At 42.7% G+C, this 15,331-nt stretch overlaps 1 protein-coding gene across 1 annotated transcript in view; it reads left to right on the plus strand.

Annotated features, from left to right (window-relative positions):
- URB1 (URB1 ribosome biogenesis homolog) overlaps positions 1–15,331 on the plus strand; it is a 41,208-nt gene that overhangs the window by 14,266 nt on the left and 11,611 nt on the right. Inside the window, exons 14-26 of the mRNA XM_058844851.1 lie at positions 1,565–1,677; positions 2,525–2,644; positions 4,874–4,990; positions 5,636–5,774; positions 6,467–6,637; positions 7,575–7,771; positions 8,314–8,538; positions 9,072–9,251; positions 9,900–10,761; positions 11,666–11,867; positions 12,058–12,235; positions 13,369–13,427; positions 13,572–13,765. Of these exons, the coding sequence (XP_058700834.1) occupies positions 1,565–1,677; positions 2,525–2,644; positions 4,874–4,990; positions 5,636–5,774; positions 6,467–6,637; positions 7,575–7,771; positions 8,314–8,538; positions 9,072–9,251; positions 9,900–10,761; positions 11,666–11,867; positions 12,058–12,235; positions 13,369–13,427; positions 13,572–13,765 (2,757 nt within the window). The remainder of the gene's footprint in view (positions 1–1,564; positions 1,678–2,524; positions 2,645–4,873; positions 4,991–5,635; positions 5,775–6,466; positions 6,638–7,574; positions 7,772–8,313; positions 8,539–9,071; positions 9,252–9,899; positions 10,762–11,665; positions 11,868–12,057; positions 12,236–13,368; positions 13,428–13,571; positions 13,766–15,331) is intronic.

Raw genomic sequence — 15,331 nt, forward strand, 5'->3', positions numbered from 1 at the left:
ATCCACTACCTATCATACTTGGGAATTTGTGGCAGTCTGGTTAAGTTCCCACTGGATACACAGCCCTCATTTTTAGAAAGGAGAAAATGGAAGACCCAAGGAGCTACAGACGAGTCAGTCTCACTTCTGTGCTGGGCAAGGTCACAGAGCAGATTCTCCTAGAAACTCTGCTAAGGAATATGGAAAACACAGAGGTGGTTGGTGACAACCAACACTTCACTAAGGGCAAATCATGCCTGACAAATTTGGGAAAGTCCTCCAGTACTGCTTGTGCAATCGATACAGCCATGTACAGCTGAGACTGAGGGAGAAAGCAAAGGGTTGATTTGGCATCACTGCTCTCTGTGGACCACCCAGCTCGATCAACTATCTCTGTGTTAGGCAGGGCCTGGGATGTGTAAGGATGTGACTTACATAAATGCCTTAATTAACCTGTCGGAGAAGAAGGGACTTTAAACAAAATCCCTCTCTAAATCAACTGTCTCATGCATGAGGTTTTTCCTCCGTCTGTCTAAGCACGTTTAATCGATTTTTGGTGACTCACCAGATCACATAAACCCTGTTTATCCCTTTATTTCTTTCACTGGCCTGCTTACTTCAAACTGGACAAAAAGCAGGACACGTTTTTGTGAGGCAGAAATCTCTTTGTGGGTCTGTTGGGTACATTATGAAATAATAAAGTCAAACAGGCTGGAAAACAAAGTGTCATTCTCAAACAAATGTAATGAAATGAGTCTGGATATTGATTTTGAAGAGAGATAATGATGGTGTAAAAGAATCATAAGATTTTGTTTTCTCAGATGTGTCAGTGTGGGAGTTCTGTTGCTCCTTCTGATCACCCTGATGGAAACCTGGACACCAGAGGCACCATGTTTTTCTAGCTTGTAGCAGTATGTTCTTTAAATAGCTGGTGGAGTTTTATTGTATGGTCTTACTGTTGGATTGCCTTGGTGTTGACTGTTTAAAATGTAATGTTTTTTCTCTAATGTGAACCACGAAGATCCTACACAGGCTCTGAGAAGCTTGGGCACCAGTGCTTTGTGCAGCTGATATCTCTATGTAACTTACCTGCAGGTCAGTTGTGGGCAGCTCAAGTTCAAGTTTTGGTCGCACTGCCAGAGCTCCTTGCCCTGTGACAGAATAAGTGAGGTTATGCCTGAGCTGGTGATAACAGTGATGCAGGGAGAGACATGAGTGTGAAGTTCCATTGTCTGGAGCAAATATTGTCGTAGTGTAAGCATTAAGATTTCCTGTTGACTTAAATTCTGTATTTTACTTTTGAGTTATCTATCCTTTGTACTGCCTGTAGGTTACAGCTTTTCAGGGTTGCTAAGACTGATCAAAGAGATTTTATATTCCCATGTATGACCAATGGTTTCTGCTGGAGTCAGGTGATGGAATCTCCCTCTGGGTAGGCCAACCTTAGTTGCAGTGTGTCTGGGGATGCCATGATATGAAGATCTGTGAATTGCCAGCTTGTCTCACAGTTATTTTAAACCCTAAAACATGTTAGTCTCATGAAGATGGACCAAACTGAAGTTGGTTTCTTGCTTTCACACCTCAGGCATAGTCACTGAAAAGGGCCTGCGGGAGGAGGTCCCTCCTCTTCTGCAGCACCATATCCTGAAAGTGGCTTTGGAACTTCCTGCAAACAAATTTGCCTGGTTCAGAGTACAGGTAAGAGGCTGATGCAAATTTGTTTCCTTGGTCTGTTGTCCTCAAATCTTTCCATTTGGTATGGCCTAGTTTTACATTACTCCAATCATTTTAGGAGGTGACCCTTTTGTAAAACCAGCAGGAATTACAGTCTTAGCAATAGTGAAAAATCCCATTTGAGCTGAAAGGTTTTTTACAAGGACAACATTTTTTTCTCATTTATGATGAGCATAGAAGGTTCCTGTAGCTCTTTGTGTCTCTGGAGAGGAGCACAAGTGAGAATGTGCTGTTTTCCACTTGTCTGGAAAGCCTGAAATTGCAAACCAGGGAAATGAGCCACTGATGGGAGCTGTCCCACCCCTTCCCAAGAAAAATTCCAACATTTTTTAATGCTCTCCATAATTAGTGGAAACCATCAGGGCCCCAGCTCTCTTTTTTACTGCAGTCTTGTAAAATAAGAACTGTCAAGGGTTTACTTGTCATGTCAGGAGAAAGGAGTGGACCTGGCTTTGAGGAGAAGCAGAGACACCCGTGGGGTGTGGTAGTAGGGATAGATGTGGAATGATTGGGAAGTAAAATACGATTGATGAAGGAGGTGGCTTTGTCTTGGGTCCTTGTAGTAGTTGGGGTTTCTCTTACTAGTTTTCCAGGAAAAGCGCTTACTTTCCAGGAAAGCATTTTACAGGTGGGTACAATGATCCTGGCTCATTGAATGCAAAGCAGTGTAAATCATCCCATTCATTTGTGGCCTTGGGATTTTTGGGCAGGTCTATAAAATAACATACTTACCTTACATATGAGTCTCAGTGCAACATAGTCCTGTACAGTCTTGCAGTAGCAGAGAAATTTTAATATATTTTTCTTGTAGGACATCTCTGAGACAGAGAAGATTCATGGTGAAAAATCAGTCTTCTATTTACTGATGAAAATGTTTGTTACAAGTACCCATCCTCAACTGAAAATTTCCACCAAAAAATTAATCATCAAGGTAAGCATTTGAATTGAAATATCAGGATATTCACTATATCCCACTGGTCTGAAATTTCAGGATTGTAAAATTTTTTCTTAAAGCAGATGCCTTTACTGCATGGCTGTGTAGTCAACAGAGTCTCCTTTCCTGTTTCCTGTGACTGTGGTTGAAATTTGCTGTCAGATAACTGGCCATTAACTAAATATTTTATGGCAATAAATGATGTGAACTGACTTTCCTGCAGCAGTTGATGAAAGAGTAAGGAAAATGTCTTTAATGTTTGCCCATGCCCCAAGGCTGAATTAATTCTGGCACTGTAATAAATCAATGTAGTTTGTGCCTGCAAAGGTCTTGACATCGATCAAGAAGATACTATTTTTGATTTTTATTTTTTATCATTGTTTATTTAATCTGTACTTCAGCACTCCAGCCTTGCGTAAGCCTTTGCTGGTTTGCTCTGGCCCTGCAGAATAGTTCTCTGCGTTACTGTCTGATGCAAGCTTTGATGCAAGGAGTACTTTTTGTCTTAAAAAATTAATTAAAATCCCCTTCTGTACATTTAAATTAGTTATTTAACTTCTCTGAAAAACTGGTCAACTCCAAGTCTGCAAGACACCAGAGGCTGTTGTTTTTAGCATTTTATTAAACGAAGACATCTCTCAGTTATCTAAGTAGGGGTAGAGATTTACATTAGGGATAAATACAACCAAACTGCCAAGGGAAATCCAGGAAGCTCTGCTGGCCCTGAATAAGGCTCCTCATGCCATGTCCTGCAGTCTTCATGGCACACAAGTTTGTTCCCAGCTTTGTGCATTGAATTTTTGCATTTAGGTCCAATCACAGAGTGCTATGATAATATTCAGCCCATCAGACCAAAGTTACAGTGATTGAATTAGGGTTTAGTTGCCCTTGATCATTGCAAGGGATTAAAGGCAGGTTCACTTGGTCTTCCAGTAATGAATGTCTCAACCAAAAGCTGCTCAAATTGTGCCATTTTTCTGGTAGTTTTGGATTTCTTTTGCCAAGTGGGAACATGGACTGCCTGACTTGTTCTTGTGTCCACTTTCCACTTCAGTCCATTGCATTTTCTCTGAAGGGAATGCAGGAACAGGGAAGTTAGTGCAGTTATGTCAGCAAAAGGCTGCTAAGAATAGATGGTAAGGACTTCTTTTTCTACACAGTGCCGTGTAACTGAACGCTTGTTTTTGGATTTGACATTCTGTTCCTGCCTGTTTTTGTGAGAGCTGCATTTCTACTTCAAGACTCTGCCAAAAATAGTCAGTTATATTAAAATGAATCCTTTTTCCTTATTTTTATTTAAATGAATTCCCCTGTCAGATTCATGTAAGCAGCAGTTATTTTTAGAGTTGCTGGTGTTGTACACAGAATAAATGTAGAACAAATGAGTTGCTATAGCTTCCTTTTATGTGTAGAGAGGAGCAAAGGCACAGATTCATCCTGCGTAATTGCAGTCATTTAATGTAGGTGCCAGTCAGGAAGCTGGGCAAGGTTTCCTCTCTTGTTGAGAGTTAGGGGCAGGGAGTTTATCCGTGGTGTCACTCCGATTCCTTCCTCTTCTCCTTCCTGCTTTCTTGCTTAGAGCTGGAGCACCAAGTTCCTAGTTTGGGTGCCTGAGGTCAGGGTCTGAATTTAGAGAGCAGGAAAGTGGGGGGAAATTTCTAGATATGTCAAAGCCTGTCTCTTGTTTGTGGTGTATCTGGGTCTACCTCACTGCTCCCAGCAACTTGCACTTATCTCTGGACTTTGCTGTGGTCACAACCCACTGCTCATTTATGTGACTGTTTATCCATCTGCTTAATTGTTTTAGTTACAAGTAGCCTGATTTAGGTTTAACTTAGTAATACAAACTAAGTCTTTTATGTTAGATCAGTAGTTTTCTAAAACTCCCCTGCAGGCTATTTTTAAAGCACTTTGTTTTTTTCTGCCTGTGATGATACAAAGCTGTACAACCCTCTGAAAGCAGTATAACCTGCTTTCCAGAAATTATAGAAGTAAGATTTTTATTGTCCACTATGCAGTTGGAGTCCCCCTAGTGGGTGGGAATCCTCTTGAACTGAGGGGGTGAGGAGGGTGACAGATACTTCTGTTCATCTACCTGCTCTTCTTTTCTTTCCCAAAAGAAGAAATCATTAAGATATTATACAAAAAGATCTGTATCTCTTGGGATTTTGTATCTAAGGTGTTTTGAGGTTTACTTACACACCTCCCCCTTTGTTTCCTGGACAGGTTTTACGTGACAGTGGAGTGTTTGAGTACACATGGAAGGAACTTTCAATTTGGCTGGAACACTTGGATAATACGAAAGAAGACCAAAAGGAAGCAGTGATTCGGTTTTTGGAAAGGGTAACAGTGTTCAAATTAGCTGGATAAACAATGCAAAGAATAGTGCTAGTGGAAACTAGAGATTTTGTTGCTATTGTTGAGAAACCTGTCAAGGACCAGTGAATAAATTCTGAGAAAAGTCTTGTTTGGGATTCTTTATACAGAGATGGCATCGTTCTTGTCTTGAATGGGAGGACATCAAAATGATTTGTAGGAAAATGAAATCCAAAAAGATCAGTTGTTACTACAGCATTGTTGCTGTAAGGGTAGAGTGTTGTATGTGGGGGTAGCTTTTATCTCCTCTTTAGGTGCCAAAGTTATCAAACCTCAGTAAACTGCGATTTTTAACAAGGAAGGCTGACACTTCCTGTTTACTCTTCAGTATGTTGAATGCCCAGTGCTTCATTTCCAGTGTGGTCTCCCCAGGGACCCAGTCTGTGGTAGCAATCTAGATGCCAAATTGCAGTGGACATTTTTTTTTTTTTTCCCATCAGTGTCCTCTGTAGAGCAGGAACCATAGACAGAATCCTGCAGAAGCAATATGGAAGTTGTCCTCCTAAAACCTGCCCAGCTTCCAACCACTTTTAGCACATGGTCTTAACAACATATGGTTCCCCTACCCTTGACAGCCAGTGCACTTACCTTTCTCTCCACCTTTGCTGACAGATCCTGCTGAAGCTGGTGACAAACCCCTATCCCTACACTGACAAGGCAGCAGACCTGCTTCAGGAAGCCAGCGTGCTCCAGGTCACTATGTTTAAACAGGACTCTGATAACATCAGCATCCCTGTCTCTCACATAGATGGTATGTGGTAACCCCTCAGCAACAGAATTCAATGACGTGGGGCTACATGTTCTAGCCCTAATGAGCAAACTGGGGATGGAAAACTATAGAAATCCTGTTAAGTAAGAACCTCCAGGATTTAGCCTTCCACATGTACTTGGTATCAGAAGTCAGAATTGCAGTTACCACTTCATCACCAGAAGTAATTTCTGATGTGGTTGTGCCACTTTAACAGTATTTGAAATCTGTCTTCATGCTGTTGCAGCAGCATTTTCAAACTAAAATGGAAATGTAGTCCTTCTGCCTGGTGCTGTTCACAGAGCCATGGAATCCCAGAATGCTTTGGGTGGGAAAGCACCTTAAAGCTCATCCAGTTCCACCCCTGTCATGAGTAGGTACACCTTTCAGTAGCCCAGAGTGCTCCAAGCCCTGTCCAGACTGTCTTTGGACACTTGCAGGGATCCAGGGGCAGCCACAGCTTCTCTGAGCACCCTATGCTGGACAGCAGCATTGAAAGGCAGAGTGAAGTTCAGCTGTGATTTTTGTGTTGTGTTAGCATTGTATTGTGTGACAAATGTCGGTTTCGTCCTTTTAGTGATTATTTTTGGAGGAATTAAAAAGATGCCTTGTATTCCTGGAGTGTTGCATTCTACCTCTGTTGTTTTTCCAGTTAGTCTGGATCCTCTGCTTAGATTTTTTTCTTCACTTATTAGATGTCCTGGATATGGTGGATGTCCTGATCGAGGGTAGTGATGGCTTAGATGAAGAAATTGGCCTCTCTTTAAATGAGGACATGATTATCCAAACATTTCCCTTCAGTGCTGTTGTCCCTGCTGCGTTAGAAGCCAGGAATATACTGTTGCTTCAGTCTGAAAATGGAACAGGTACAGATTTTTTTGGTTTTATGTGTTGTTTCTACCAGTGGAGTGAAAGTGGCATCATTTTTACCCATTTTTAATATTTTTTTACCATTTATAATTTTTTACCTTGAGACATTTTATTATCTTCTCTGCAAGCAGGAGGTGCAGATCCATGGTGTTTCCCACTCAAAAGAGGCATTGAAGCTCTGTAGGTGCTTCTGCCCTTTTTCCCTGACCCTAAAGAGAAGAGACACTGTCCCTGCATGAACAATCTTGGTCTGAAGTAGTTGGTTTCAGTTACAGTGTTTTAAGGGTGTAGTGTGGAGATCAGGAGAAGTGATTTCCATGGCTGTCAGCAGCTTCTTGCAAGATGAGGGAGAGAGGACTGCACTGTTAAGTAGGAAATGGATGCATTATCCAAAGAAAACTTCTTCAGGAATGAAGCTCTGATGTCAAATATTGGAAAGTTCTGCCATCTCCTTGAGGAAAGTGTTGGAGTTGCAGAGGAATCAGGTGGGCTTGGAGCAGGATTTGCCAACCCCACAGCACCTCACTAAGTCCTCTGTGTGTATTTGATGGTTGAGTAGCACCTGGGGTGGACTGAAAGTCCCAGTTCTGAAAGAAAATTCAATTTAACTTGTACACGTTAACCAGGGTGTGTCCCCCCAGTACAAATCAGTTCTTCTCTGAGGTGGTGCTTGGCAGGGCTCTTTTTCTGTTAAAGTGCAGGCATGTCTAGCACAGCACAATGAAGGTGGATTATTGACTTCAGCAAGTGTGGAGGATTTTTCATGTACCTCAGTGGTCAGGAACACTTGTCTAGGTCACTACAAACACTTTTTGATCTTATTCAGTACTTTTCTGAGTGATGCTCTGTGGGCTGCTGCCAAGGCCCAAAGTTAAGGAGGGTTGCCCCAGTGTCTGCTCATGGCAACAGTTCAATTTATTTTTGCTTTTCTAGGAGCCCACATCGTGGAGTACCTTGTTGCTGTTTTCACTGATCTTCTGCACTCTCAGAGAGAACCCCTTGCCCTCTGCTTGATGTTCCAGCTCTATGATAAGGATCTCAAGTCCCTGCAAGTTGCTAAGTATCCTCAGCTCTACCGGTTTAACCGATACTATAAACTCTGGATACCCAAGCAATCTCAGGAAGCTGTGGTATGGAATGCCTGAAGTCACTGAATTCTTGAGCCAGTATTCCTATAAAAATCTCACAGTTTATAGAGGTTACATTTCCATCAGAAAGAGCATTTTTATTGAGCTAATTGTATATTTCTTGTTGAAAACTTTGGGAGGCAAATTTGCTCCAGGGCTTTTCTCTGACGACACAAGATGTTTGTGGTGTTTGGGAGGTGATACCAGGGCTCAGGGTTCGTACACAGACTCCTCACCAGGCACAGCTGAGCCTGGTGCATGCTGTGGCCTCAGTTCACAGTGCCTGGAGTTCCCCCAGGTGGGTTTGGGATCACAGACCCCCTGGGCTGGGTTTGGTGACTTTTTCTGCAAGGCCAGCAGTGAACACTACAGATTCCCCCGGGGACACTACTGGACAGCTCAGTTCTAGCAGGACTGCACACTTGTGCTCCTGGAGCTTTGGTCCTGGTTCAGCTCAGCTCATCTCAAAACAAAGGTGGCTGAAGAGATTTTTATTTCGTACTCATTATGGTTTTTCTCTTTTGCTTTTTTTCCACTTTAAACAGTTTAAAAACCACAAGGAGGTAAGGGAAGAACCTATGGTGACACTGGATTCTGTATTTGCTACTTTGCTAAAGAGAGCCTATGAGAGAGGAAGCAATACCTTACTGGAAGATGGTGTTCAGACAAAATTGAGAGACTTCGCTTCCTGGCTCCCACCTGACCAGCTTGTGTTGGGAGTAAAGCAAGTGCTACTATACCTGAAATCCACAGTGGAGAACTTCAGCAGTGTAAGAGCAATATTGTAATAATATTATGGTTATATTCTGTTTATCTTAATGTAGAAGGTGCAAATGACTTGGCTGTTAAAACTTAGGTTCCAGCTCTTTTTTCTGTATTTGGCTCTGAGGCTACACAGCACCATACAAAACTGCACCTAATTTGTAAACAAATGTCAGTTCTTCTGATTATTGAGGAGTCTTGGATTTACTTTGCATGGGTTACCTTACTGATAGCTGTGAGTGCAAATAAACTTCAAATTTTAATCTAGCTCCTGGATCTTCCTAGGAAGCCTTTCCAGAGAATGAAATTCACTGGCCTGTGTAACTCCAAATGTCCCAGTATAAATGAAAATCTATCAATATTTATTTGGCAGCCTGTGACTTCTCTTGAAATCAGGTTTCTACATAGGGAAGCGGTTCCTTCCCCTAGAAGAGGTTGTAATCTAAGTAGTTCTTAGTTAAGTCCTCTTCCTGTTGGATAATTACCCTTCTGCTCCCATCCTTCTCCTTTCTTCACTTCCAAGATGTCTTTATTTTCATAGCTTGGTAAAACTTTGGGTCCTCAACTTGTTGACCTCTATGTGGACATGCTGAACATCTTGTTGTGCCGGAGCAGTCAAATAAGGCTGGATCATCAGCAGAAACGGGAAGATCATCATGCTGAGTTGGATCTCTTTGTGGATGTGGAGTCTCTGATGACAGAAGTGTCTTCAGATGACAAGGTACCAAATCCCTTGATACAGAGGCACCTGTTGATAAAATTGATAAAATTTGATTGATTCTCTAGGGAGTAGTTTTGCTGAACACAGAGGTGTTATTAAGGTCTTGGAGGAGAACTTAGGAACATAGAGCATGTGGTCCAGCAGTTGCAAAACTACTGTCTGGAGATGCGACCCAGCTACCTCACCTGCAGTCTCACCCCCTGAGCTGGAACACAGTCATGAGAGGTCCTGAAAGAGATCACCTTTGCAGAAAGAAATGTATTCCCTCAGCTCTGTGTAAAGCCTTGTTGTGAAAATTAAGTAGTTGAGGAGTGAATTTTTCCTCCTCTTTCATCTGTTCTGTGATGTTGTGGAGATTAGAATGTGTTGATGAACCCCAGAATATTCAGTTTTCCTCTGGAGATGAGCTGAGACATGTCTAGAATGTTCAGTATAACAGCATAAATCCCACAGGATAAATGTTGGGAGAAAGATGTTGATGTGCTTGTAAGTCATTAATATTTTTTATCCTCTAGCCAGCTAACAGACAATTTCATATTCTATAATTGTAATTGACAAGCTGTGGAAAATAAGCAGATTAATGAGTTTACTTTTGACCCTGCATTGTGATTATCTGTTCAGTGATACTGTTACCTCTTTTTGTTACAGACACTGGAGGATACATTCACCTTGATCTTCAGACATCCTACACTGGAGAGCTGGTTCCTGGCCTTGGAACTGCGCTGTATTCCTCAGCCTGGTTTGAACCCTGTCACTGTGAAGCTCCTGTCAGCTCACCTCAATTCCGGGGTGCTCCAGCTGCTGAAAACAGGTGCCCCCATCCTGCAGAGCATAACAAGGGATCACAGACACATGTTGTCCAAGTATTTCGAAACTATCACCAAAAGTGTCCTGGAAGAGCTGGAGACTGTGGGGAAGGACAGAACCCAGGTCTGTCCCAGGAAGTCTCACCAGCTGCAGGCTCTGGAGGAGCTGCACATGTACATGACTTCAGCTCAGCTGAAGGAGATCACTTTAACCATGCTGCAACTTCCTGAGATGAGCTTGACTGCTCAGAAATCTGAGAACTCCCCTAAAAAAGAGAAACAGTTAAGCTTCTATGGACAAATTTTGGTGCAGCTCCTTACAGAGAGCTACCAAAGGCACCCCCAGCAAGGAGAGCTCCTGCTATCCAGAGAACACATGAAAGCTTTGGGGATATTGATGTCAGCATCGGCCAGCGAAGATTTGGAGAAAGTTTTCCTTCAGGCTCTCCAAAGTGAGCCAGTCCTTGCTCTCACAGTTGGTGTCGAGGTGCAGGCTCACTGCCTTGCCCAGTGCTCACATTCCTCCCTGGCCATTGTGGCCATGCTGATCCAGCACTCCAGGACTCATCTGCTACAGTTTGAGCTCTGGTGTCTGAGCAGTGCCACTGGGAAGTACCTCAGGAAACACATGGAGAGCTTTCTTCCACTCGTTAATGTGTATTTGCAATGCAGAGACCAGTATGATTTCAGCCGACCTTCCACAGGTAAAGGCACTGCTGAGTCCTGCTTGTGATTCAGGAGGCCTCATTCCCTGTTCAGGGTCTGCTGGCCTTAAGGTCTTGGAATCTTCACACAATAGATAAGGGTGATAAAACTTAGATGTCTGACTTCTAATGACTGTCTTAAAAAGTACCTCTGCAGCACTAAAGGTGAAGAGCTGTTCTGAGGCTTGGCTGTTAGACTGAAGCCAGCTGTTAGACTGAACTGCTCTTACAATTCCTGCTGCCCAGATTTCTCTTTGGAAGCTCTTTTTAATGCTTAGTGCATGTGAAAATCTGTCATTGTGCTTCTCTTGGTTTAGTCCAGGAGGTAAAATCTTTTTCTAGGGCACAGATAGATAGAAGTGTCTGAAGTGTGCAATGCCACAGCCAGATGGTTTTTGCAGAATCTGAGCTTTCACGGAGTCCAAAAAATTTCTTCTAAAACAAACCTCCAGCTGTGGGCTGGCTCACAGTAATGCCTCCTAAGATGGCAGTCCAGAGAACTTTCCAAGCCCACAGCAGCGTTACATGTATGGACAAATGCATTAAATTCTCTACCAGCAAAACTATGAGTTAGGATTCAACTGGATAGAACAGGATCACTTTCATTTCATTTCTCTTATTGCCCAGACATGTAAATAGCAGAGGAGACAGGCTGACTGGGGCTGTAGCTCTACCTGCAAGGTCAAGCAGTAAGATAAGACCTTGTCAACACCCTGGGAAGTAGAGGGTGGGTAAAGAAGCGAGCCTCTCTGTAGCACCTCTCTGTAACAGATGAGCAGCTGCTGTAGCATCATTTCCTAGAAACAGAGTCATTTGGGCCTGGATTAGAAAGTGATTTGGGATTAGTGTGGTGTTGTTTAACACCTGCAGGTGGTGGAACCTGTGCCCTCTGCTCTGCCAACAGTTGTCTCAGCTGTCACACCTGTCTTGAGGAAAGCCCTGTGGAAGGAGCTCTGCACTGGGATTCAGGACACCAGAGTGTCGCACGAGGCCGCTGTGAAACTACAGATTCTTTCCAAGTTGTTGCCACCTTCAGAAAGCAAAGGGCTGCACAACCTAATGGACCAGCTTCCTGCTGCTCTGGAGAGAGCAGGGAATGAAGAGAGGTGGGCAGTGTGTGTGCACCTCCCTCAGGGCTCAGTTTGTCCTGGGAAGTTGTGGGATAGGAATGGGAGCAGTAACAGCACCCTCTCCTGAGAGGATACGTTGCTTTGCACTTTGTCAGCAAGACATCTTTAACATATACAAAAACAAGTGAAAATAGCAATAAAAAAATCAATAACTATCTCTCTGCAGTTGGGCCTTGGCAGATGCCATATCCAGAGTGCTGGAAAACTCAGAGGAGCTGCATTCCTGGAGAAGATGTCTCTTGTCAGCCTGCATGAAGGGGTTAGTTTCCATGTACAGCAGCAATAAAGATGAAAGCAAGCAAGAAGTGGAGAGATCCATGCTGCTGAGGCTAGAGGAATTATTGGTGAGACTTCTTATCTGCTTTGCCACAGTGGACTATATGTATATGCATGATAGGGCAGCAGGAGATTTTGTAAATATAGATTGGGCTTGATTTCCTGTTTTATGGAATCTTTAATAGCTTTTGCAGAGTTAACTTAGTCCTGATAATGCTTTATATAAAGCAGTTTTATGTTCTTGATGATGACTTTCTGGTAAGAATTCCCTTTGAAGATAGGAGTTTGAGGTATTTAGGAGTAAGAAATCAAAGGTTAACGGTGGATTTTTTTATTATTATTTTTTTTAAATTAAAAAAGAGTGATAAGAGATACTTCTGCCAAGACCCACCTGCCATGCCATCTGAAGTCTGGGGCAAAAATGTGGTTGATCGTAAATAGAAATCCAGATTTTGATCTTGAAGAACACTACTTGATCACTCCCTCTGTACTGTTCCCTTGGTTTGAGTACATTAAACACAGATCCCTGTGACACATAACACTGAAGGTCTCTGAGCACTGAATGCCTTTGCCCTCTCACTGGCTTTTGCTGAGACTTCCATGTAGGACCTGGCTAACTCTGCAGGCCCTGGGGCCACCTCACAGTGTCCATCCCATCCTGAGGATGTTTCCAGCCTGGCGAGGTTGGCACCTGCATTCCCAGGACTGTTGCTGTGTTCAGCTGTCAGTCTTCTCCAGACCAAGGTTTGTTGTAGTTCCCAGCTCCTCAGGGCACATCAGTTGTAAGGAACACGTACACCCAGCCATCCCTTGTGCCACGTGCAAAGCTTGCTTAGCTAACCCACAAGATACTTGGTACCCAGTCTCTGGCTTTGACTTGTCAAGTTGTGATTCCTTCCGCACTTAAGGAGTTTGAGGAGTTTTGAGACACTGAGTTTTTGGAACCTATGCCCAGTTTGCTTTTTAATTCCATACAGCCCATATGTTCCCCTGCTCCCAGACCAACAAAACACTTGCAGTTTTCTTTGAACCAGAAGTTAGGATTGTTGTATCCAAGAGCTTTTTTTTCCCTGTTATCCTCTGATCATGCCATGTGAGTGTTTGGCTTGCATGTTCTTAGTGTGTCCCGTGAACAAAAATTGCTGTAGAAGCTCCTTGTGCCAAATGTAAACCGGCACCTGTTTTTACTTGCTGCACACAGTGTTTGGTTGAAGGAGTGGACCCAGATGACTGGTGCAGCCTTGTGAAGACAGGACTCAAGTAAGTGTTTCCATTTGAATTTGGTTTGCTTTTACTAAGTTAATTTTCTTTGCAAAGTTCTTATTTCTTAAACAGCTTTTAATTTCAAGCAGGTTTCCTTGGGTTTGGTTGGGATCTAACTTCTCTGTGATCCTTCTCCCAAAGGTACCGTTACAGAGATGAAACATTTCTGAAGGTCCTGAACTTTGCCATCCTGTTACTGTACAAGAAAGAATCCTCACTTAGTGAGCGCTTAATCAAGCTCTCCAAACTTCACATGATGGTCACACAGCACTCTCTATTTCTGTCAAGCATCCTGAGATCAAGAGAAGATGATGGCACGAACATCCAGACAAGAGGTATTTTTTAATCATATTTTTCCCTAGTACTAGATACAGTTAATCTTGTCTTTCTTGCATTGTATTCTCTCCATCCAGTAACACACACCCACTCATATTTGCAGAGTTATTAACAGTATTAACAGTTCCAGAATATTGGCATTTAAATTGTATCTGTGCTTAGATCCAAATGTTACAATCATTTTATGCTGGTTTGAAACACTTGTTTCAAAACTGTTTTTAAAACTACTGGAAAGATGGGTTTGGGTTTTTATTTTGGTTTGTGGTTGTGTTTGTTTTTCTGGTATTTTTAACCCAGTTGAAGTCGTGGATTCTGTAAAGCAGTTAGTGTAAGATCACTGAAGCACATAGGTCCTGTGATGTTTAAACCTGTTTTAAAATAGGTTGATAAAGGAGGTTTAAAGTTGATTTTGCAAGTTTTATCAAAAATCACAAATTATGTGTATTTCATATTGCAATCTTTCATGAGGAATACCCTTCCAGAGGAATATAAATTGGATGCTAGTTCATGTGTAGGATTGGCTTTGTATCTTCTTCACTGGCAACTGAAATCCTGCCTGACCTTGAACCACATTTAATCTACATAGACCTCAGCTTTTCTCCACTGTAAAGGGGTTTGAGATGCAGTGATTGAAGGAGCTGTGTAAGAAAAAGGGGGGAAATTCTCAGGCCAGCATGTTGATAACAAGTTTTGTATTTATTGATGAGCAACATGTAAACAAGCTTTTGAGTTTTAAAACACCTGAAAAGAGAAAAAAAAAAGCTCTTGTGAAATCACCGATTTAGTGAAATTAAAAGTAAGGAATAGATTTTGCTGCTTACTGTATGTATGTGTCTTACTTTTTGAGTGTATTTCTGTAGGTCAGCAGGATGAATTCTTTGAGACCAGCTGCAGTATTGCAGAAGCTTGGTGTCATGAGTGCGTTCACTCAGGCTGGTACTTTAGGAGCTCTTTAGTTTTGACATGCATTTTATATTCCTGCACACAACTAGGGTCAAAGCCCAGGCCTTTTCAGATACTAGGAGTAGAGAAATCGAGTCGAGTCTTGAGTGTGCTGTAGACAACCTGTTGGCTTTTGAGGAATCCAAGCACTTCTATTTTCTGCTTCTCAGTTGGTTACAGAGCAAAGGTGGATAGTTTCTGTACCCCACAGGACAGAGTTCCTGTGGCTCACAAACCACCTGCAGTGCTGAGCCCTGCTGGAACACACAGTGCTGAAGCATTTTGATATTTACTGCAGCTGGGATGCAGACTTAGAAGTTTTTGCTGTGAATTCTCAAGTCCTTGGGGAGGTTGCTGACATGTCTGCCTTTCTCTGTGCAACTCCTGAGCACATTCCAGATGCCCTCTTGGGGGAGGAAGGAGTGGAGCTATGGCAAGATAGGCTACAGCACTCCTTTTTCACCAGAGAGCGGGTGTGTAAGCATGGAAAGCTTCTGCAGAGTAGTGTGTTCCACACTGGGGACCTCACCTGGCTGAATGACTTGTGCGTTCAGCTTGGGAATACTGTTTTAAGGTGTTCCCTTGAATGAAATGCTTCATAATCACCCTTTAGTGCATTGGGG

The sequence above is a fragment of the Poecile atricapillus genome, chromosome 1 (assembly GCF_030490865.1).
Source record: "Poecile atricapillus isolate bPoeAtr1 chromosome 1, bPoeAtr1.hap1, whole genome shotgun sequence".
In the NCBI taxonomy this organism is placed as follows: domain Eukaryota; kingdom Metazoa; phylum Chordata; class Aves; order Passeriformes; family Paridae; genus Poecile; species Poecile atricapillus.